Source organism: Lactuca saligna, chromosome 8 (assembly GCF_052625555.1).
Source record: "Lactuca saligna cultivar CGN05327 chromosome 8, ASM5262555v1, whole genome shotgun sequence".
Taxonomy (NCBI): Eukaryota; Viridiplantae; Streptophyta; class Magnoliopsida; order Asterales; family Asteraceae; genus Lactuca; species Lactuca saligna.
Genome location: NC_136424.1, coordinates 161,322,182 through 161,346,757, shown reverse-complemented (window position 1 = coordinate 161,346,757; position 24,576 = coordinate 161,322,182). Strand labels below are relative to the sequence as shown.

The 24,576-nt window shown below is 34.8% G+C and overlaps 2 protein-coding genes across 2 annotated transcripts; both read left to right on the top strand.

Annotated features, from left to right (window-relative positions):
• The first annotated feature begins 9,242 nt into the window (after positions 1-9,242).
• On the top strand, positions 9,243-15,355 carry IREG3 (iron-regulated protein 3). Its single transcript, XM_078967948.1, has 13 exons — positions 9,243-9,701; positions 10,051-10,261; positions 10,352-10,415; positions 11,407-11,531; positions 11,628-11,717; positions 12,372-12,548; positions 12,791-12,865; positions 13,191-13,292; positions 13,682-13,799; positions 14,064-14,210; positions 14,380-14,486; positions 14,591-14,704; positions 14,937-15,355. Exons 1-13 carry the CDS (start codon positions 9,550-9,552, stop codon positions 15,216-15,218), a joined length of 1,764 nt encoding a protein of 587 aa, XP_078824074.1. The 5' UTR covers positions 9,243-9,549; the 3' UTR covers positions 15,219-15,355.
• A 2,031-nt stretch (positions 15,356-17,386) lies between these two features.
• Positions 17,387-24,274, top strand: EDR1 (Protein kinase superfamily protein). Its single transcript, XM_078967074.1, has 13 exons — positions 17,387-17,937; positions 19,150-19,572; positions 19,904-20,007; positions 20,215-21,149; positions 21,239-21,279; positions 21,378-21,446; positions 22,031-22,131; positions 22,667-22,745; positions 22,834-22,932; positions 23,122-23,190; positions 23,286-23,335; positions 23,624-23,800; positions 23,958-24,274. Exons 1-13 carry the CDS (start codon positions 17,506-17,508, stop codon positions 24,064-24,066), a joined length of 2,688 nt encoding a protein of 895 aa, XP_078823200.1. The 5' UTR covers positions 17,387-17,505; the 3' UTR covers positions 24,067-24,274.
• Positions 24,275-24,576: the final 302 nt, after the last annotated feature.

The window sequence follows — 24,576 nt, the reverse complement described above, 5'->3', positions numbered from 1 at the left end:
GTTATGGACTTAGACACTAATCCAACAATATTCAGCATCACCTTCTTTTCCTTCTTAGCATCGATCACGAATGCTAAATATGATGTACACCCCTTGGTCAAACACTTTCTGGATTTCATTGGGGAAATGATTTCAGAATTCACCCTGCGTTTATCCCCATATACCATAAATGACTCTTTCCCTGGTGGGTTCACTTTCACTAGTTTCTTCTTGCATAAAATCTTGGCATCATTGGCGCTAAGCCAATCCATTACCAGCACGATGTTGAAACCATTAAGTTCAATAGGCAATAATTCCTCGTGAAACTTATTCCCATTAAGGTCGATTAAGATGGTTTTTATATGATGGCTAACAGGTACAAACTTGCCACTAGCAACTTCGACTAATAAAGCATTATTTAGTATATCAATAGGTAAAGCTAGTTTTCTACCAAATTCATACGAAATAAAGGAGTAGTTGGCTCCAGAATCAAATAAAATTTGGGCAGGCAATTTGTTTACGAGAAAGGTACCTGAAGCGACATCAGCTTCATCTTTAGCAGCTTCCAGTGTCATCTGGAATGCTCTCGCCTTCGGCTTTGGAGGAATATTAGGTCTAGTTGCCTCCTTCTTCTTCGGGCAATCCCTTGAGATATGACCCTCCTCACCACAACCATAGCAAACTTTCTTAGTGAGGGTGCATTCGTTGGCATAGTGCCCTGGCTTTCCACATTTAAAACATGTGGCCACCACCTCACATTTTCCATGATGCTTCTTCTTACATTTTTCGCACCATTTCGCTTCTCCTCCTCCTCTTCTCGAACTAGACGTCGAGAACTTGTTTTTCTTGTTGGACCCTGAAGGTCCATCGAACTTCCTCTTTTCACCAACCTATATCCTTTCCAGACCCTTTTCCTTCTGTTGGGCCTCCACATTCTTAGCTGCTAGAACAACTGTTTTCAGAGTGGTTGCCATCTTGACTGTCGGGCCAAAGTCGGCAGGCAGTCCATTAGCGAACCTCTCAATCTTGGAGAGTTCCGTTGGCACTAGGTACGGAAATAACTTCATCTTCTCAGTGAATGTTGTAGCATAGTCATCTATGCTCATCCTCCCCTTCTTCAAGTTTTGGAACTCATTGTTCATATCTATATCTGAACAATATTGCACCCTTAACTGTTCCAAGAACTCCTCCCATGACATTTTCAGGGCTTCTCCTCGTGGCATAATATCTGCCAACAACTTCCACCAACTCAAGACTCCAGTCCTCAGTTGTCTAACTGCAAAGATAGTCTTCTCTTTGTTGCTACAGTCGCAACTTTCAAATACCTTCTCCATTTCGGAGATCCAATCCATAATCTCAACAGGCTTCGAGCTTCCAGAAAGACTTGGCAGCTTGGCGCCCAAGAAGTTCTTGTACATTCGCCCATCCTTGTTGTTTCTCCTTTCCGGGTCGTTCCTTCGTTCTCCTTGAGTCCCAACTTGACTCATAATGCGACTATTGTTCCCTTCCTCCAATTGCTAGAGAATCGATTCAGGTTCCTCGATGGGTATGATAGGTTCGTCCCTATTATCATGCAACATCTGTCGCATTTCATCCCTTTGTTCGGCTAACATAGCCCGAATCATGGCTTGGACCCCAACCATTGTTATTGGTTCTAGTGCTGCTGCGACAACAGGTATTTGCTCAATCACTGGCGGTTGATTCCTGTTTTCATCCGCGTTTCCAACGCCACTCCTTGTTCTCACCATTTTTGATCTACACACCAAATAAGGTGAAATTAAATCCTCATTCACGATAGATATTCAAATCATCCTTATTACTCTGAAACGTTTACATGCTAGTTCTAATACCGTCGCCATACGCTTAGAATCCTAAACACATAAGGTTTCCAGATCCGGTCGGCAACAGACCATAGATCCGAACAAATAATATCATATATGGCAACATATAATATTTAGCACATAAAATCATTTTAGGCAACTTTCCTAAAATAAACTAGTGCTCGTGTCTGAAATATAACAGGCACACATCTAACAACCTTCACTTAGCATTCTAAGTTTAAGTCTAGAAATCATACAAATTCCTAGCTCACTTAAACTAATGCTCTGATACCAACTGTGACATCCCCAAAATCACGGCCAGAAAAGACGGATTTCATTTATGCTTTTTAAAATAATTTCATAGTAAATCCTTTTGATTTAAAGGAGTTGCGGAATTTGTTCCCAAAAACAAAATATGATAAGATAATATTTATCAAAACATTTCATCAAGAGATGCATTTTCATTATATAACCAAAACTTGGGATGTCATGTTCCGATACAGACCATAAAGCATAAACGATAACATTACAAGTCATTCAACAAATATATGCATATACATACTTGTAAACAAAACAACTTGATGATTCATCCATCTTATGCCCTTGCGCCACTTCCTGTAATACAAATAAACCGAGTGGGTCAAGCTTGGGAGCCTAGTGAGCATATAGGGTTTTTAACCCATAATAAATAATTATATTTAATTTCACCAACCAACAATAACCCGATTACCCATTCCCGTTATCCTCACTTTATGTCCCTAAAACAACATCTATCTCAAGGGACCTAATGTAGGATTTTCATTGGGACAGACATTACTGCTAAGGGGTTTCCTTAACAATAGATATCCTAAAGGCAACCATGAGGGGGGATAGAGTACACCGGTGAACACATCGTTCACAACACCTACAAGTTATGAACCTGCTAGCGTTCCACTGGACTGTCTAGAAAGAGTTCGTGGTCGTCATCCATACTCCGCTAGATGACTAGGTCAACATCAACAACATCGAGGCCTCTCATCTGTTTATCACACATCAACTATCTACCCATGTTCTACCCAACATATTAGTAGATAAAAATATATATTTTTATACCTAGTTTAAAACCAGTATAGCATGTTCAATCAATACATATTCCATATAACAGATGAGTCACACACATAACATGTATTTCATAGAGAATAAATCAGATCTATGAGATAGAAGAAAGTGAATATACATTCACACATATAACAACAAAATATACACATAACACGTATTTTATATAAAATACTTCATAATTATGCGTTAGAAGAAAGTAACTACACACCCACTTGATCAGAAGGTGATCGGCAACACTACGACTTGTAGAAGTAGTATTCTTCGGTAAATCTGGAAGATCTTCACAAAAATCGGGCTCCTCGTGGGCACAGCTTCGGTTCGGGAATTTCACTTCTCGGGATCTTCGGGGCTTCGGGACTTGCTTCGGGGCTCGGGATTGATACCAGCGCTTCAGGATATTTCTAGCACGCAAAACGATGCAAAACGGGAGAAAGAGGAGAGAATTTGGCAAATGGAGTCGGCTGCCCTCGCATGCCTTTTATAGAGGTCGAGGCCTCGCATTACGTTGGGCGTAATGCTCTACGCGGGGCGTACGCCTCCGGAAACGTCACTGCATGCGTCATCGGAGCACTCGAGTCCGAGGCAGTGCATGTATCGGGGTACGTTGGGTGTACTGAACTACGCTAAGCGTAGTTCGGATAGACCAATAACTCCTTCGGATATTATCCGAATTAAAGATTAAATAAATAAATATTAATCATTTATAAACTTCTAAAATTCATATCTTCTTCATACGAACTCTGTTTTCGACGTTCTTTATATCCACGCGTAGGTGAGACTACGCTCTACAACTTTCGTTTAGACCCTGTCGGCTAAATTTGATTTTATTTTTATTATTTATTTTTATTAGGCCGGGACAGGAAAATTCCGTTATAAATTCATAACTTCTTCATCTGACGTTCGTTTTCGTCTGTCTTTTCACCAATGCACTACTATCAACGAGATATTCGATTCTCGTTTAGATTGTTTCAACCAACAATCCCTTGATTTCGAATCGACTATTCGGGCTGCATACTGCTAAGTTGAAACTTCGGAAAAATCATAACTTCCTCATACGAAGTCAGATTTGGGCATTCTTTTTATGTATGCTCTCGGTTTAATGAAATCTATGACTTTCGTTTAGATCACTAAGGCTAAATATCGCTCTAACGTAAATTTCACTTTTTACGTCATTCAACGTTGTCGGTTCTGTCGTGAAACTTTGACAGGTCATAACTTCTTCGTTATAACTCGGATTTCGGCATTCTTTATATATTCGGAAACCTCATTTCAACTACTACAACATTAACCATAGATATCGAGCTTATCTAACATTTCATCTTGACGCTTATTTTTATTCTTAATTCAGTTAAGTGACACAGTTAAACACAAAACACATAATACTCAAATAATACACTTCTATTATTTCAAAACGGGTTACAAAGGTTAACATAAACTATTATATCAACATTAAAGAGAAGCCCAGAAACACAGGCGTTACAAAAGACCAACTAGTACCAAATTGCGTATAGGTTTTGTCTTGATATAGACATACACTAACTCTTGAATATTTGTTTTGTCAAGAAATGTTTCTTGATAAGAGAATTTAATATGTCAAGAGGTCAATGGGAGTCTAAAGATCTTGAAAAGTTTTAGAATTAATCGAGAGTAAACATGCTATTAATTACTAGCACACGACTTGAGATTTCTAACCTATCGTGTTGACATATTCTTGTTTCAATGCCATTCCAGTTTGGTCAACTATGCATTGAGTTCTATGAGTTCTCAATAGGTTGCATAGGGGCAAGGCACCTTAATCAATGGAAAGTACATTGAAAGGTAGGGGTGAGCTGCTCAATAACTTGGAAGCAATGGTAGGGCCCTTTATGGCAAGAAATTACGAATAGACAAGTTTGATCCATAAGAGTTTGGATTTTTCATAATTATTGTCTTATGATTATGGTTATGACAAATTCAGATGGATAGGAACACATACACCACAAAATCTGAGTGTCATAAGGTTTCTCTCCTTCATGAAAATGATTGTGTGAAAACGCTTTCATTAAGAGAGATTTTGAAGATAACATTATGTAATTTGCATTTCTCAAAGTCGATTATGATTACAACATCCCTCTTCATAGTTCGAAGTGTGGGAAATGGAAAATACGTTTGAACATTTTAGACTTATTGCTATAAGTTCTAAAAAATTTCAAACATACATATAGGTTATCTAAGGAAAGGTAGATAAAGGCTTATCGAAGCGTCTCGGTTTCAGAAATCTGAACTTTTGTAAATAAAGTCAATAAGTATTGGGTTCTAGAAGTCCAACTAATTTTTGAATACGTGTCAAAGCTAGTGGGAGCATAAGTGTTATGCTTGGAAAAAATATAATCATCATGTGAGTGGGAGCATTATAATTATGGTAAGTATTGCGAGATATCAATATTAATAATAGAAAATAAAATGTTCAATTCGCAAAGTTGCAAGGATTGAAAAGTTGCTTTGCTGTAATTAAGGGACAAAATTTTATACTTCATTTCAGTTCTAAAAGCTTGGATTGATTTTTTTATCTAATTTAGTCATATAAAATTAAGAATGTGTTCTCAAATTCGGTTATGATTATGACATCCCTCTTCATAGTCCGAATTGTGAGAGCATGGAAAATAGAGATATTGTAGCAAAAGACTAGTCAAGTATCAAGTCTTTATGTAAGACATCATGAATCGTATCCCATATGCTTTGGGCATAGGATCGATTGCATATGCTATAATATTCACGTGTTCTAAATTTTCCAAATGCCTAGGGCATTAAGAGGGAAAAAGGATTGGAACCAGATATGACTAAAGGTGATTAATCAACTGTCAAGATGACAATCTAAGGTTCGCTAAGGATTGGTCGCTTATGAGCAGTTGGAAGTATAATAATGGATGGACCATACTGACATTATTATTAAATATGATTCTATTAATAATGAGTTGTCATATGGTAAATATGGAATTGTTTCCATATTGAGAGTTGGACTTTAAGAATCCCTATGTAGATTAGAAACTTTTATGCAAGAAGGATGTTCAAAGAAATGTACTTTGAATGTGAGACTTCATGTCTATGGAATTGTCTTGCAAAAATATCTAATAGATGACTTTTTAATTTTATTGGCAAAGTCTTTGTGACTTTGGAGCTATGACATTACGAAAGAATCGTTACATAAAATGTTAAAATCTAACATATTCTATGAGTGGCAAGAATTTGGTATTCTCACACTTGTGGTAAGGATTGGGAATTGTGAAATGAGTGTGATTGAAAATGTTATTCAATTATACTATTTTACAAAGTAAAGACCATAGGTAAATATAGTGTGCATGCTAAGAGCACGAGACAATTATTGTTATAATTTAAGTAATAAGCTGATTACCCAAAACATTATACAAAGAATAATGTGTAATCAATATGGTGATTAAATAAAATAAGTTTTATTTATACTCAAAAGTTTGCGGCCATATTGGATTCGATTATTCTTGTATTTCACTTTGTATGTTTTGACTTCCTGAATAATAAGATTATTCGAACGTTCCACAGGCGCTCATACTTTGGGAGTAGGTATGAAAGAAGATTGTCATGAATTGGTTTGTAGATTGCCTAAAGTGTATTAGACATAGCAAATGTTTGCTGCAACTAGGGGTGTAAGTGAGCCGAGCTACTCGCGAGCTACTCGAGATCGACTCGCTAAAAGCTCGACTCGAGATCGAATTAAACGAGCCCGAGCCGAGCTCGAGCCCAAATATGAGGCTCGTTTATTAAACGAGCTCGAGCCGAGCTTCAGCTAGTGGGCTCGCGAGCCTAAATGAGCCTAAACGAGCCTATATATATATATATATATGTGTGTGTGTGTGTGTGTGTGTGTGTGTGAGAGAGAGAGAGAGAGAAAGAGAGAGTATATATATATATATATATATATATATATATATATATATATATATATATATATATATATATATATATATATATATATAGGCTCGTATAAGCTCGTTTAGGCTCGCGAGCTCACTAAATTGTTCACGAGCCAAGCTCGAGCTTCATTTTAAGGCTCGAATCGAGCTTGAGCTCGAGCTCGAGCTTTTTCAAAATTAAATGAGCCGAGCTCGAGCTTGGTTAGGCTCGGGCTCGGCTCGGCTCATTTACACCCCTAGCTGCAACGTTCATGAGTGCTTATGAATATGAGTTGAGCATTGGATTAAACCCAAACTCACTTTCGGATTTAACTTTAACACAATTTGTTATTTCTTTAGCTTCACTAATAGCAAAGTCAAGCCTACTTTTCCTATATTATTCAAAATATTTAATCAACTCCTCTAAATTTTTTATTGCAACATCAAGAAACATTTCTTTGAATTGTAATTTTTTACTTACCAAATTAAATTTATATAAAATTTCATATCATATAACTAAACTTCAAACAAATTCAAAATTAGAAAAATTCATCATTTACTAGTGATTCCACATCTCTACAAACTTTTGGATCATCACTTATTTTAGATATTCTTTTTAAATCTTTTGAATAATATAGGGAAATCCATAAAGCGATCCATGAATAATATATATAAGTGAGCGTGAGTTTAATCAAATGCTCAAACTTAGAGCCACGTCGTTTGTAAAACGTGATTTAAGATGATAATTTTGTATATAATTAATAATTTTTTATATATTTTCTATTATTATTCATTTTTATATACATATGTGATTTAAGATGACATTTTGTCAAAGCTTAACGACAAATATAATATTTGGAGTCAATGACGTGTGATGACGAAACATTGGGTAATACTCTAAGATTGTTAGTCAATCAGGATACAACTCTAAAATACAAAAATTCTAAAGGGATAATGTCACTGTAGCACAATGAACTTTTGTGATTTGTCCGACTTGACCAATTATGTTTTTTTTGCTCATAAGGTCATCTAACTTTTACTTTACATGCCAATTTGGTCATTATTGTTAGTTTTTAACCATTCATTCGTTAACTAGTTATCAAAATTACACGAATGGCCCCTATGGTTTAAATTTCTTTCGTAATTGGTCGTTATCAGCCATGTTTTAAATCACTCGACTAAAACTACTACAATCCTGAAACTCTAGGGACCAAAGTGTAATATTGTCATTATTCTCCCCATTAAATCTGGTTGAAACTAGAAGCATACCACTGGATTTCATAAGCACCAAACCAAATAATAGGCAATTTTTTTTTTTTGATGTAGTAGTTTTCAGGATTGTAGTAGTTTTAGGTGGGGATGGTGGTAGTTTTAGTATCTATCTTCGAACCTTTTCTTCCTTCCATCGATCCTTGCTGCCAAACCGTCCCCACCTGAAATATCGCAGGTTGCCTTGCCCCATCAAAGAGCTCCTTATGATTCTGCCTTCGTTCTCCCTCGCGAACGGTCAAAGACCGGAAATCCTTTGCCCCTCGCTCCCTTCTATGTTGTTCCCATCAACCCAATGCCCCAAAAGTCTCGCCTTGTTGCCACCACTACTTGAAAAGCCGTAGTTCACACCTCGTAGCCAGAAGAGACGAGGAAGGCTTCGCAGCTTTCCCCTTTCCTTCTCTTTGGTCTCACCTGACCCTCCTCTTTGCACCCTACTGACGGAGAAGCAAGAGCGCAGCCCCGCTGCTCCTTTCACTTCGTTGCGTAGGGTCGTAAAACCCGAAGACGATCTCCCTCGTTGCTATCAATCGACCCATGACCTACGGGATTAGCCGCCTGCGAGCCTTTCTTTCCTTCCCCTCACGAATCGCCAACCATCGTCGAAACCCCAAATCAGATTCTCCTTCGATTTCGTTTTTGCCTCAATGACTGCTTCGTATTCCTTCCGATCGACTTGCCACTGCTTTCGTTCATCCGTTGTATACCCGATCAAACAAAAGAAACGGGGTCTTAAAAGCCCTAATGTTACACTTTGGTCCCTAGAGTTCCAGGATTGTGGTAGTTTTAGTCGAGTGATTTAAAATATGGTTGATAACGACCAATTACGAAAAAAATTTAAACCATTATGGACCATTCGTGTAATTTGGATAACTAGTTAACGGAGGAATTGTTAAAAACTAACAATAATGACCAAATTGACATGTAAAGTAAAAGTTAGATGACCTTATAAGGAAGAAAAAAAACATAATTCATCAGATGGAAAAATCACAAAAATTCATTGTGGAGTGACATTATCCCAAATTCTAAATAACAAAGATTGATCATGTTTAGACGGGTTGGACCCGTTTCAATCGAGTGGGGAGTTAATTTGGTGACGTGGAGATAGGGTGAAGAATCCATCTACAATACTGGTGAGTAACACGGCACGTCACATATTCCAGGATTTTGGCTTGCTCTATTGCTTAATCCGCCACTCAGCCCTCAAGCCCCACAAATTCAGTGCCCAAAAGATAAGATTGATTGCTCCACTTGCTAATTTCAACCTCTCTTGAAATTCCCTTAATTCTATGGACTGGAAATTCGTTGTTTCTGTTCCTCCTCAATGATAGCTTCGTCGCCGGAACTCGCCACAAGTTGTCGTAAAATTATCGTTAGTTTCATCAGTTCAGCTGCATGAGTAGTCAAGTGATTCAACTGAGAAGGGAGTTTACGAGCTGCTTCAAGGTGGAAGCAGTTTTATTGAAGTCGAATCAATCATGGTTGCGGTTTTTGTTTCTCCAACGACGAGGGTATCTTCGACGAAGATGTTCTCGTCTTTATCTCGCCGTCAATGCGATGCTTATACTTATTCTTCTATTACATTACGCTCTTCTCCTCGACGATTGATCCCTCGTTTCACTAATTTAAGGTAATCTCATCTACTATTATTGTATTTTACAATTTATCCGTTTGATTATGTTGAATTCGGAAGCGTTTTCTGTTCAACCAAGTTTAATTTCTTTGTTGGTGCTGAATATTATCGATCTAAGAATTTTGTGTTGGTAGGTTTTGGGAGTGTTTAAATTTGCATTTTCAATGTGATCAGTCACTTGAACAGTGAGATGATATAATCATAATCAGTTTTTGCTACATAATAGAAACTGATTATTGCAGTAATCAGTTTAGATGGACAACCAAATATCATTTTTGTTTGGCTTTTATGTTTTCTGAGTAATTTTCTCAGTTTACATAATCTATTCATCCATTTTTTTTTGCAGGCTGAACAATTTCTGTACAAGATGCTCTATTATGACAAATACTGAACTCTTGAATAATGTCATCACAGAAGATGCTCATCATGATCCATCAATTGATGCATCAAGTTGTTCAGTTCCCATTGTTCATCTTAATTCTGAAACCCATGATACCGAATCAGCAAACTTACTTGTGGAAGGCACTTTTGTAGACATGATTTTAACAACATTGCCGGTAAATCAAAGAATAACATCTTACTTTCTTGATTTCTAATCTGTTTTTCATATAATCTTTACAAATATATGTGTCTATTTTTCTCTTTAGATTCTTTCAGAGGAGGAGCAGGAAGTCATTGCTGCAATGCCTGCTCATCCAGCAGGACTATATGGTATGTAACCTGAAAAATCCCACTCATAACAAGCACATACAAGAATTATCAGAGAAGGAATGGAATCAAAAAGATGCTGTTTGTTTTGTCTGATGGAATGGAATGAACCATTCTTGAAAGAATGTGATTCCTTCTATTTTGTTAATTTCATTCAGGGTGTTCTTTTTCATCCGATCATGCAAAATAGACCTCATTCTCATTTATGTAATTTTTAACAACACAAATATTTCTTAAAAATTTCACAATTTTAATTAAATTCAAATTTTATTTTCTAAACCTAACTCGAATATGTTTTTTTATGATAATCTTATTTGGGTTATAATGAGATTAATTATGTTCCAATCTTGATTTTTACAAATAAAAATTCAGTAATCATGATTAACTAATGTATAGAGTAGAGTTAAACTATACATTGTATTTACACATAATATATAAATTTCATTTTATTCATGGAGACCAACCAAAAAAGATCATGGAATACAGGAATGTAACGACTCATTCCATTACCTTGTTTATTTCATTATATATATATATATATATATATATATATATATATATATATATATATATATATATATATATATATATATGGGCTAAATGCTAGAAATAGCAGTGTCCTTCCATTTATTTGTGTATTGCAGTGTCCTACTTTTAGTTCTTTCTATAGAGCATTGTACTTTCATTTTTTTTTCCTTATTATCACATTTCATTTTGAAAAATCCAGCCAATTATAGCAATGTACTTTTATTATCAAGACATCATACTTTGAAAAATCTATCCAGTTATCTAGTTATAGCAATGAAAATTGTTTTGTATTTCAATGGCATTGCTTTAACGGGGTAGATTTTTAAAGTATAATGCTGCAATAGGAAGAAATCAAAAGTAGGATGATATAATAAACAAATCAATGAAATTACATCGATATCTCTGACCTTTAACCTTATTCATATCATTCATCTGTTTCTAACCTAAAAATAAATGTGATCATCAGCATTATATGCTAGTTGCCTAGCTGGCAATTTGGTGGAACAGCTATGGAATTTTGCTTGGCCTGCTGCTATTGCATTGCTTCATCCGAGCCTTCTTCCAGTTGCTGTCATGGGTTTCTGCACTAAGGTTACATATGACCTTAATTGCTTCTATTTTTAGTTCCATGTGAATAAAAATTGTATTTTTTTTTTTTTTAATAAAAAAAAGTATCTTTTTGGACAGGTTGCTGTTATTGCTGGAGGCCCATTAGTTGGCAAACTTATGGATCTATTTCCTCGTGTACCTGCATATAATTTTTTGACTACAATCCAGGTTATCCATAAGCCATGTTTCTTTTTATTCTCTTTAAGTATTGTATGTGTAAAGTGCTGAATGGATAAATGATTCTCTTTTGACTAAACGAACAGTCTGAATATTGAAAAAATAACCATTTTACCTTTCTGTCTAGAAGTGATGCTCAATAGTAATTGACTGTTTATTTGAGAACTGTCATAAATTAACATTGTAATAAATACAGTAAAAAGAATAGTAAAAGTGTATGTTTACAATAACATTGTACTTAAAACATTAATAATTTTCAGTTTCTGATAATAACCAAAATCACCCGGAATGGAATATGCCCTATTTGAAGAGCTTACAACCAAATATAAATAATAGAAATTTATTCTGTGTTATATGATGATTTCATCATTTTTTTTTTTTTTTTTCATTTTGATATGAAAGACATCAAATGGGTATTTGGAAAGGAGAGACTTTGGTTGAAGGGTAGTATGATAATTCCAAAACATTGTTTGTGCAAAAGACGAAATGCCCTCGTCATCCTGATCATTGAAAATAGCCATACAAAGCTTGTACAATCATGTCCCGTGTAACAAACACATCCTAATTGTTATTGAACATATATAGTAGTATTTAACATGAAGTTTTGAATGAAATTTCTAATACCTGTTTGTGTTTGTATATCAGGCATCTGCTCAATTGTTATCAGCTGGGATGATAATTCAAGCACATATGGCACACGCCTCCCTTGAAACCTCTGTACTGATGCGCCCTTGGTTTATCATATTAGTATTAGCAGGAGCTGTTGAGAGGCTATCTGGACTGGCTCTTGGGGTTGCAGTGGAACGTGATTGGGTTGTTCTGGTATTGCTACGCTACATATCCTTTTTTTGTTGCAAAAGACGTAAATACCCTCCTCATCCTCATTATAAAAAAACCCCTAGAAAGCTTGTCTAGTCCTATCCTATGAATTATGAAACAAAACACAGACTAAGTTCTTTTTTTTGGTTGTCTTATATCTTTTTTTTGGTTGTCTTATATCTTTTTTTTTTTTAAATGTGGGCCCATAGAGACATTTTCTAATGTATTTTTTTTTGTTTATTCAGTTAGCAGGAACAAATCGTCCAATTGCTCTTGCTCAAGCCAATGCTATTTTAAGTCGTATTGATCTCCTCTGTGAGGTAATTGACTAATTGTGGTTGTATAATCATATCATCCTGCTTATATTTCTTTCTATTACAAGTTTACAACATTGTACTTTCATTTATTTTCTTACTAATGCATTGCAGTTTGAAAATCTACCTGATTGTAGCATTGTACATCCATCTTTTTTATATTATTACTACATTGTATTTTGAAAATTTTTCCAAACCATTTTTGGTGTTTTGGGTATCACAAGTTTTCATATGATTGATACAGTTATTGAAAATGATTTTAGTTAATTGATACTACTGATTGAAGGTTTTGAACTTAATACTCCTGTATTTATTATTTACACCATTACAGATTGCTGGAGCATCTCTTTTTGGCATTCTTTTATCTAAATATGAAACAGTTACATGCTTGAAGCTTGCTGCTGCCTTGATGATGTGGTCACTACCTGTTGTGGTAAAGAACTATGATTTCTTTTTATAGTCACATATTGAAAACTTCCAAGGGATTTGGCAGGAACTGGAATTCAATTCCATTCCATTCTGTCATTTGGTTGCAAATGAGTACGGAATTGAATTCTGTTGGAACTACAAAATCCTTTGATTGATGGATGTCAACATTCCATACTAAAAGTCTAAAACTAAAACCCTTGGCATTCAATTCCAAGCATTTCCTATTCCTACCACGAATACTCTTTTTATTTTCTAAAAGGGTAATTTATATATTTAAAATTGTTTTCTTACGTAAAAATTGCTTTAATTTTTTCTACCTAAATATAGTTCTAACGCCTCCTATGACATTGTTTCTAGACCACAATGTTAATGAAGTATGATTTTTCTGTTTAGATTGGTCTCACGTGGCTAACCAACATGCTTTCCTCTGGTGTTCTTGATCGTGCCAAGTGTCCACAAACATGCTCCAGAACATCCTCCAAAGAGCACATGCCACATGTTCATAATTTAGGTTAATATATATATATATATTATTACTAAGGCCACCTTTTTAATGCATGACATGACAAAATAAGTTGTACTGTGTTTGACATGCAATAGACTAGGACTGGAACCGATGATGTCATCAATCGGTGGACAAAAATTGAAATTTTGTCCCATCCAAAAAGATGGAACATGGACTTGCTCTCGATCTCTCTCTGTGCAAAAGACGTAAATACCCTCATCCTCATGGTTCCTGTACTAATACTTTAAATTGTGTTTTTGTGTTGATCAGTGGGTATGAGTATGGGTGCTATTAAACATGGGTGGGATGAATATATGAAGCAGCCTGTTCTTCCTGCTAGCCTAGCCTATGTACTTCTTTGCTTCAATGTTGTTCTTGCCCCAGGTGGTCTAATGACAGCCTTTCTCACACAGCATGGTATGTATATGCCTATGCTCATCTTCCCCTCTTTCTCTTTCTCTTTCTCTTCACATTTTCTGCAACCTATTTTGAAAAATCCACCCGATCCAATTATATTTATAGCAATATCATCCAAATATGAAAGCAACATTCATTTAGGAGATTTTTTTTTTTTGATGTATTGCAGGTTTAAGTCCATCCCTTATTGGAGGGTTTAGTTGCTTATGTGCTTTTATGGGCGTTGGAGCAACATTCATGTCTGCTCAAATGGTGAAGCAACTTGGCATTTTAAAGGTTCTTTTTTTTTTCTTGACTAAAATGCCTTAATAAGAAAAAAAAATGGAAGTAGAATGTTGTAATAGAAAGAAATGAAAGTTGATTGCTATTTCTTGTTGTAGGCTGGGGCAGCTGGACTCATATTGCAAGCTTCACTTCTTACGATGGCTGTTGCTGTGTATTGGAGTGGAACTCTTTCCAAGCAGACTGGCCTTCTATTCTTTCTTGGGTTTATTGTAAGTCACCTTTTTTTCTTGAATAAATATTTTCCTTTTTTCATGGTTTATGGAAACGGGAATCTTTGCTAGATTAGGAAAAAATCTACCCGATATTTTTATTAGAACATTGTGTTTTGAAAAATCCACCTACATTTTTCAAAGTACAATGCTATAATAGGAAGAAATAGAAGTAAAGTACATTGCTATTTCTTGTATTCAACCTTTTTTTATTATGTATATATTTATTAAGGTGTTATCAAGATTGGGACACATGTCGTACGATGTGGTTGGAGCACAAATCCTACAAACGGGAATCCCGCCTTCAAAAGCAAATCTAATTGGGGCAACCGAGGTTTCCATTGCAAGTTTAGCAGAATCTATAATTTTGGGTGTTGTTATAATTGCAAACGATGTTTCTCATTTTGGATTTTTAGCGACGCTTTCGCTTTTATCCGTGGTGGGGGCCACATGCTTGTTTTGCCGATGGTTAACCAATCCTACAGATGTACAAAGAAGTCTTTTTGCTTTTTGATACCAAATTTTTTATTCCATTGTAATTATGTACACTTGGGGCCCTAATTTTAGTTGAAAATCTATGTTAGTTGTAGTTGTATAGAGTAAAATGTTGGAATCTATTATTTGTATAAATAAATAGGCCCTTTGAGACCATGACTGTTAACAAAAATTTTAAATCTAAAAAGTTGGAACAATGTGTGATAAAGACCATGCTAAAAGAAAATCAGGTTGTTAGTTTAATAGTTTGCTCTTTAAATCATATTTAGTACATTCACTATTTATACGCCGACATCATAACATAGATAAAAATATAACCCAAATCGAAATTTATAGACTTGAGTCTCGACCAACAACAAAAGTTACCTATTTTAGCAAAAAAAAATTGACATGATGCTCAACCTATTCTATCTTAATTTTATCATGTTTCTAAGGAACTTTTATCATTATCAAGGTGGCTTAATGGTGATCATTTTGTATGGAACACTTCAAAATGAAGTTGACTCAAGTTTGAATCTTAAATTTATTTGATTGATGTATCTGTTTAATAATATAAAATTTAAATTTATTGTAACAAAAAGATTTTATATAAATTTGTAAAAGCCTTGTAAATTGAAGAGGTATTTATGAACATCTAATAAAGTTGAAGAAAAAAAATATAATTGAAATATTCTTTTTGATAAGATAAATTATTGTTAATTATATTGTTTTTTTAAACTTAGAATAAACAATGACCTAATGTAATTCACTCGTTATCATGGACATCAACATCAAACTTATATATTATGTTTTTTCTGGAGTGATAACGTGAGAATATGTTTTATATCGTATTTTTTTTAGTATAAAATTTGTGGTGATGTCATTAATAGCCATAGATTTTTATTTGTCATAGTCATAATAATAGTCAAATGGGAAGTGAATTACAAATTTGCTCCCTCAACTTACAGATGATAACTTGTAAGTTTAGTTGATAAACTACTATTTGTGTTTTCAACTATTTATACTTATACTTCAAACAAATCAAGTTCGTTAAACTAACACCATTACCCAAAGACGAAAACGAGTGGTGACTCCATAACTATATTTCCTTGGTGGTATTATATGCAATATCATACAATAGCTATATGAGACATATAAACTAGATTATATAAAATTATACAATATATATGCTTCATACTTTTTATTGTATCTTTCACGAGGATATACATGTAAATCGATACACTTTTTAACTAGCATAAGATAGCCAACTAACTAGGTCAGTATGTCTAAATCAGTAAATTCTAAAAACAAGACAAGCATTGAGCATTCATTATTAAAACATATGGTATGGGCAACTTGAAGTGATGTTATAACAAGAAGCAACAAGAAGAGGGGGTGATGTTCATGGTGTTATAACACTTGTTAAGAGGAGAGAGATAGAGAAAGAATTTGTACAACTAATAGAAGATCACGTTTCATCTAGTCATGGCCACAACAAGAAGCAACACAACTAAATACAACAAGAATGAGGGATGATGTTCATCTTGTTATGACTAGGTTATAAGGTGCCACATCAATAATAATAACATTTTTCGTTGCCCATACCAGTTGCTCTTAAAATGTAGAACAAAGAGATAACAAGTATTCAACGTCTTATTTGCATTCATTAATCCTTCTAGATTGTTTATTTTTATTTTATTAATCGAAATATAAAAACATCTTTGGCATTTCAAATGCTACTCCTAAATACCAAATGAAAGTTATAAGAATCCAATGTCATGGAATGACCTATTAATTGTGTCGTCTCCTTGACTCCTTGCAAGTTTTGTAGTTGGTATATTAACATGTTATTTCATCTTTCATCCTCAATTTATTAATTTCACCAACAAAGGTTACAAACCCTAATTTCAAAACAACTCAAACCATGACACAATTGCATACACATCAAAAGCTCTAATATTATAAAGATCTCTTAAGCTTTTGGGATGTTGAGTTTGTGCTGCGATGATCTTTAGAGATGTTTAATAGAAGAAAATTTTATTTCTTAAAGTGAAAATAAAAGATATATTTATTAAATCATGTCCTATTAAATTCATTATATAAAAAATAACACTTAAACATAAACAATATTTATGCCAAGAAAAAAAAACACCAATTATATATTTCTGAATCAATGAACGATGGAAATTTAATATAGAAACGAGTGATTTCAACTTAGGAAAAGAAGGGGAAATTTACATTTTCAGCGTATAAAACAAACTCTGTTGAGTTTTCCCTCGCTGGTTCCCAACTACGTGAAGACTCAGTGAAGAAGAAGAATTCAAGAAATGGAGAAGAAGAAAGGCATGAAGAACATCTTCAAGAAGCTTCACATAGGAAGCAATCACGATCCTAATCGATCATCCAACGATCCAACGTCGTCATCGTCTTCGTCGTCTTGCGCCACCGCCGACCACCGTACATCTTCAACTCTCACCGGACAAATCTCCGTCCAATCTCCAGCTGCTGCCGCAAGTCCTCCTCAAACGTCTCCGACCGTCAATGTAACATCGCGTCAACAAGATTATTATTCGTCAGAAGAAGAGTACCAGGTCCAGCTAGCCCTAGCTTTAAGCGTGTCGAATTCGGAGTCTAGAGGTGATACCGATAGTGATCAGATCCGTGCTGCGAAGTTGTTGAGTTTAGGGCAACATTCGAGTAATAATCATGTCCCTGATAGAGGTGATGCGGCAGCTGATAAGCTGTCTCGGCAGTACTGGGTAAGTTGAACCTCCTAAATTGATACGAATAACATGTACTTGTGTAGCAAAGTTCAAGATTTTGATTTTCTACTCGATAAACTTGCTTCAATTTCATTCTAATCTCCTATAAAGAATATGACACAGTGAATATTAGGGTATATTTGTGCATTGCTCTCGTTTCTATGTGCATCGGCATAGGAAGTAACAGGTTATTAGCATGAGGAGATTACACAAGTGCATTTAGAGGATTCAAACTGGTTATTGGAACACAGATATTCCTGAAATCAAGGAATTTCCTTTAACCAGGTCTCTCAATCAAGTTATTACCTTCTCTACTTTTGTTTAATATCATCACTCCACCAATGGGTAGAAAAATGTAGGAATGGATGATTTGGATTACAAAATAAGGTTATTGAAATGGGAAGGAGACTGCTTTGGTTTTAGTTACTAGTGGTGTTACATTGGATCATATAAGTTGACTTCACTTAGATTATCTTTATTGGGTTAATTGTTATCTTATTCTTCTTCCAATTATCAGTTAGGGTAGTATGTCTTATATCATGATTCATGAGTGTAAATCCACAAGATCAAATTACTGGTTGGATTCTATAAACATGGAAGATTGGTGTTATCTTTTGGCCCACTTTTGCAGGTTTAGCTATTTCTTTTGGCATGAAAATCCAGTGAGATGAGCGAGTCTTTGTCAACATATGTAATAAAGATTCTAATATAATAATAAATACATACAGATTTGTCTAATTAACAGATGTAAAAATACTCCTTATAAATGATGTGATCAAGAATCACCCTTTGACATGGTATATAAAATAAAAAAAAAGGTTAAATGCAAGGAATTACACCATCTATTTATTTGTCTATTGTAGCATCCTACTTCCATTTTGTCTTGTTATATCATTATACACAGAAAAATCTACCCTATTATAGCAATTTCATTCAAATACAAAACAATTTTCACTGCTACAAATAGCAAGATTTCTCAAAGCACAATGCGCTAATAAGAAAAAATAGAAGTACAATGTTATTATCGGTAGGTTTTTCTTTTATTGCCTTAATAAGAAAAATATCAAAAACAAATGAAAGTAGAATGTTGTGATAAACATATAAATGCAATTACATTGCTGTTTCTAGCATTTAGCCCATGAGTTTACAATCCCTTTTAATGCTATCTACATGAGTTTAACTTTTTTTTTTTTGGTTCAAATCAACCAGGATTATGGTCTCCTTGATTATGAGGAGAAAGTAGTGGATGGTTTCTATGATGTATATGGGCTTTCAACAGAAACAACATCCCAAGGGAAAATGCCCTGTTTGTCAGATCTTGAAACAGATCCTCAAACTTCAGGTTTTGAAGTTATTATAGTAAACAGAACCATTGATCCTGCCCTAGAAGAGCTGTTTCAGGTAGCCCACTGTATTGCATTAGACTGCCCTCCTGCTGAGGTGAGTCTTTTAGTGCAAAGGGTTGCTGAACTTGTGACAGAACACATGGGTGGACCAGTGAGGGATGCTAATATCATCATGGCAAGATGGATGGAAAGAAGCACAGAATTGAGGACATCTTTACATACCAGTATATACCCTATTGGATCTTTAAGAGTTGGACTGTTACGTCATCGTGCTTTGCTTTTCAAGGTGAACTGTTGTTCTTGTTCTTTTATCCTTTTTCTTGAATCTAAACATTATTTGGTTTTTGATTTCATATAATATTGGCTATTTTGCTAGGTGGAACTGTAGCCACTAAGGCTTATTTTCTTTTTTGTTTGGTTAAATGTGATGTTTAAAAAATGGAAGGAAAAAGTAAAGGGTTCAAATCAATGCTCCCTAGTTTTGTTTCTTTCTATTACAACATTGTACTTTGAAAGATCTACCTGATTCTTGGGTCCAACAGACTTAGCTTTTCTTAATCTATATAGTCATGTTGATTTTTTTCTCATTTTTTTTTTTTAACACTTGTGAAGTGCAGGTACTGGCGGAAAGTGTTGGAATAACCTGTAGGCTTGTCAGGGGTAGTCACTATACTGGTGTTGAGGATGATGCAGTCAACATTATCAAGTTGGATAATGAAAGGTAACATGTGCTCCTTTTAGTTTTACATATCCTATTTCTCTTTAATTTAGATTGTCAGGAATATACTGTTTCTGTCTAAACTCGTCTTATTGTCATATTGTTTGTGGGTTAAGTGCAAGAAACAGCAACATACTCTCTTAGACCAAGTTTATTATTTATCCTTTTTTTTTATGTGAAGATGTTTATTTGTTTTTCCTTTGCCTTCAGTGAATTTCTGGTGGATCTAATGGCAGCCCCTGGAACACTTATACCCGCGGATATTTTCAGTGGAAAAGATTCCTCCTTGAAACCAAACATCCCAAAATCAAGTCAACTTCCAGGTGTCCAGTCAACTAAAGATTTCTCACTTCCTTCAAGACCCAATAATATCAATGGTGCCAGTAGTCAAAACATTGAAGTGCAAAACAACACTAGTCAATTAGATCACATCCCTTCATCAGCAATCGGAAATTCTCTTTACAAAGGAGGCCGTGGGCCCAATGCAGTTAGTGGCGGCTCAAGGATGAACGTTAACATAGTCCCGTATAATACCCAAAATACCCCTGGCCCCGAGGACAATAAAAACCTTTTCACAGAGCTCAATCCTTTCCAAATCAAAGGATCCGGTAAGGCTTCAATGCAACAGGCTGATAACAAAAACACAAAAATTAACCAAGTTGTTTCCGGAAGACCTCCGGTCCCACAAATGTGGAAAAACCGCCATGCTGTTAACGAGGTAGTAGCGGGACCCGGACCAGGAAGGGTATATTCTGATGGGCTGAAGTCACGTGATAGTTATGGTGGGACTTTGAATCAAAATAGTGAAATGGGTTCTTCGAATAATGCTGCTGAGTCGGAAGCTGCATGGGCTGAGTGGAAAAACTATAGATTGTCTTTGGAGGTTGTGGGGAATAATAATAATAATAATAATAACAACAATGCTTTCTCAAGGAATAAGGAAAAGTTGAATGTGGTGAGAGGGGAAGAAGATGTTAGAAAAGGTTCAGAGTATCGGGTCAATGTTGAAAACCGAAAGGTGGTGGGACCCGAAAGCTCCACGTCATCATCATCATCATCATCGGTTGTTGATCCTGTGATTGATGATGTTGGAGACTGTGAGATTCCGTGGGAAGATTTGGTCATTGGTGAAAGAATTGGACTAGGTAATGGTTTAAAAAAGAATATTATTCCCCTTTTTAAGTTGTGTTGTGTCTTGTCTGGAAAAGACGTTAATGCCCTTCTCATCTTGCAGGCTCATATGGTGAGGTTTATCATGCTGATTGGAATGGCACTGTAAGATTTTTCTGTAGTCTTACTGAAATAAATTTATGGTAGTTTATATATATTTAATTGTGTTTGATTTCCTAATTAGTTGATTTTTCATTGAACAGGAGGTGGCTGTGAAGAAGTTCCTTGATCAGGATTTTTCAGGTGCTGCTTTAGCAGAGTTCAAGAGGGAAGTAAGTAATAATGTTTCCTAAAAACTACATTATGAAATTTGGTTATTTGTCTTAAAGTCACAAATGCTTCAAGTCTTTTGTTTTTTTTTTTTGTTTTTTTTTTTTTTTTACTACATAGGGGTTCACAACTCATAGTATTTTTTAATTTTGGTGGAATAAGGAATTTAGTTGGATACTTTCCTATTCAGATAAGTGGTGAAATGCAACAAAGAGCAATGTACTTTTCACTAATATAATTGATTAGATTCTTAATGATGCCCTAACAAGAAAAAAATTTGGAAGTGCAATGCTACAATTGGGTGGATTTTTTTACAGTATAATGTCCTATTAAGAAACAAATTTGGAAGCACAATACTATAATTGGGAAAAATTTCAAAGTAAAATGCTATAATATGGAAGTGCATTTCTTATTTCATCTTTTTTGTATGTAATTGTACACTGCATTTAAAGTGGAAATTGGTGGTTCTCTTTTCCTTCTTTGCCAACTAAACATGGGTTAAATAAAGAAAATACTGCATTATTTGTAGGAAAATTATTGAGCAAAAAGCTGTATTAAGTAAGCATATTGTACTTTGATGGGACAGGTGCGCATTATGCAGAGATTACGCCATCCAAATGTTGTGCTTTTTATGGGTGCTGTTACTCGTCCTCCAAACCTTTCAATCATCACAGAATTTCTCCCCAGGTTTTGCTTTATTTTACTTCTTTTAAATGATGTATATAAAAACAATACTTGAGAAAATATGTCACACTTTGGAAATGGAAGGAAACAATAAATGAGGGAAATGTAAAAGGTTAGGACTTATTGGGCCCTGACTTTCTCTATTAAGTTCTTTCTGCATTAATTAAAATATAAACACTTACATATATAAAGCTTGTTGGACACCATTAAGTCAATAGAGTGAAAAGGAAACACTTAAGCTATGGAAATATTATATATCATCCAATAGAAGATAGCTGATATCATACATGATACTATGAGGAGAATTCAGAATACCATAACTATACTAGAAAAATGATACAAGTAAATAGTATAAACTTCACAAATATAAAGTACCTAACCAGTATATGTTTTATTTTTAAAATAATTTACCAGTTCAAATGGTATTTTGGGAATTGTCTAGATACATTTGTTAAGCTATCAGTTAGGTTTTGATATTGGTTTTGCTATCTAATATGGTGCAAACTAAACTCTTAACAACTATCTTTTGGTGTTTCAGAGGAAGCTTATACAGGATAATTCATCGCCCACATTGCCAAATTGATGAAAAACGAAGAATCAAAATGGCTCTTGATGTTGTAAGGAAGTTTACATACAGTTATATAAATATTTTATCAACTTATCTATGTATGTTTGTGTTTGAAAGTTGAATGGTGTATTTTGTAGGCAAAGGGGATGAATTGCTTGCATACAAGCATCCCAACAATAGTTCACAGGGACTTGAAATCACCAAATTTGTTGGTTGATGAAGATTGGAATGTCAAGGTAAGTAATTTACTTATATACCCCTTCATCTCTTCTTTTTATTACCAGATCCCCGTCCCTTCCTACACCACTTTTTTAATTCCAATAAAACAGAAAAATCTATATCTATAGATTTTTCAAAAGTAGAGTAGGTTGCTATTTGTTGCCTTTGCTTAATTGCTTTAATAAATCGGAGTTTAAACCCTGCAGGTGTGTGACTTTGGGCTGTCTCGCTTGAAGCATAACACATTTTTATCATCCAAATCAACAGCAGGAACGGTGAGTTTTTATATTATTTCTTAAGATTTTTTTTTTTTTTTTTTTTTTTGAATATTATCCTGAACATAACTTATGGTTGATGTCTTATCTTATAGCCCGAGTGGATGGCACCTGAAGTCCTGCGTAATGAAAATTCAAACGAGAAGTAAGTTTTACGACTTTTTCAGCTAAATGCATTTATCTCTGTATTATTATTTATAGCTTCCTACTTTTATTTCTTTTCATTACAACACTCTACTTTCACTTTTTTACTTTAAAAGTTTATACCGAATGATCATAGCAACCTCTAGCAAAACACCACCCTGCAACATTGAAAAAATCTTTAGGATCTGGATCAATGCTGTTCCTATATTTTATAAATTATAATGATTATGGATGGGATGGGCAGGGCAGAAAGGTAATTTGAGTTTGAGTTGTTGCATATAATTTGTAGGTGTGATGTGTATAGCTTTGGTGTTATACTGTGGGAGCTTGCAACCCTAAGATTGCCTTGGAGTGGGATGAACCCGATGCAGGTGGTGGGTGCTGTGGGGTTCCAAAACCGCCGCCTCGACATCCCCAAAGAGTTAGACCCCTTGGTCGGAAGAATCATCTGGGACTGCTGGCAAACGTAAGTCCCATCTCTTTTTTTTCAACTTCCATTCATTACGGCAAAAACGCTATTTCACTTTTTCATCATTTTATTCATACTATTTTGATTAAACCTTTCTTTATACATCTTCTGAACCATTTTTAAAAGTTATAAATTATGAAATTGAACATGGCAGGGATCCAAACCTACGGCCTTCGTTTGCACAACTTACGGTGGCTCTAAAGCCATTGCAGCGGTTGGCAGCCACTACACAAATCGATGATGATCAACCAATCGACATTTAAATTAACCAACCCCCTCTCTCTCTCTTCTCTCATGTTTATGTAAAAACAGTGTTCACAAATTGAGTATATAATAGGAAAAAAAAGAGAATCTGTTTTTGGGTTGATGATCTAATAATTTGTATACCCTATCTGTATGCGAGTGTGCATAGTTTTGGGTGTGTGTGTGTATGTAAATACGCTTTTGATATTACCATAACATGTGTTGCTATGTTTTCTTCCTGGTTTGAAACTTTTTATCCGTGGTGAAAAACCGAAAACTCAATTATTATTATTATTATTTTTTTTTTGGGTTCATGAGAAAAAAAAGGATGCTATAATTAGCAAATAAACAGATTGTTATTTCTTGCATTTGACCTGTTTTCGGTTAAATGCAAGAAATACTAATGTTGTAGTAACAGAAAAAAAAAAAAAAAAAAAAAAAAAAGTAGAATGCTATATTGATATTGTCTGCATTTAAGAAGTAGCAATGTTATTATAGAAAGAAAAAAAGTAAGCATATTACTATTTCTT

Coding starts and splice junctions, on each gene's coding strand:
- IREG3 (XM_078967948.1), top strand. CDS start 9,550: ATGGTTGCGGTTTTTGTTTCTCCAACGACGAGGGTATCTTCGACGAAG. Junction 13,293..13,681: donor TGTGGTCACTACCTGTTGTG/GTAAAGAACTAT, acceptor TTTTCTGTTTAG/ATTGGTCTCACGTGGCTAAC. Junction 14,705..14,936: donor TATTCTTTCTTGGGTTTATT/GTAAGTCACCTT, acceptor ATATTTATTAAG/GTGTTATCAAGATTGGGACA.
- EDR1 (XM_078967074.1), top strand. CDS start 17,506: ATGGAGAAGAAGAAAGGCATGAAGAACATCTTCAAGAAGCTTCACATA. Junction 22,746..22,833: donor TCAAAATGGCTCTTGATGTT/GTAAGGAAGTTT, acceptor TGTATTTTGTAG/GCAAAGGGGATGAATTGCTT. Junction 22,933..23,121: donor ATGAAGATTGGAATGTCAAG/GTAAGTAATTTA, acceptor TAAACCCTGCAG/GTGTGTGACTTTGGGCTGTC.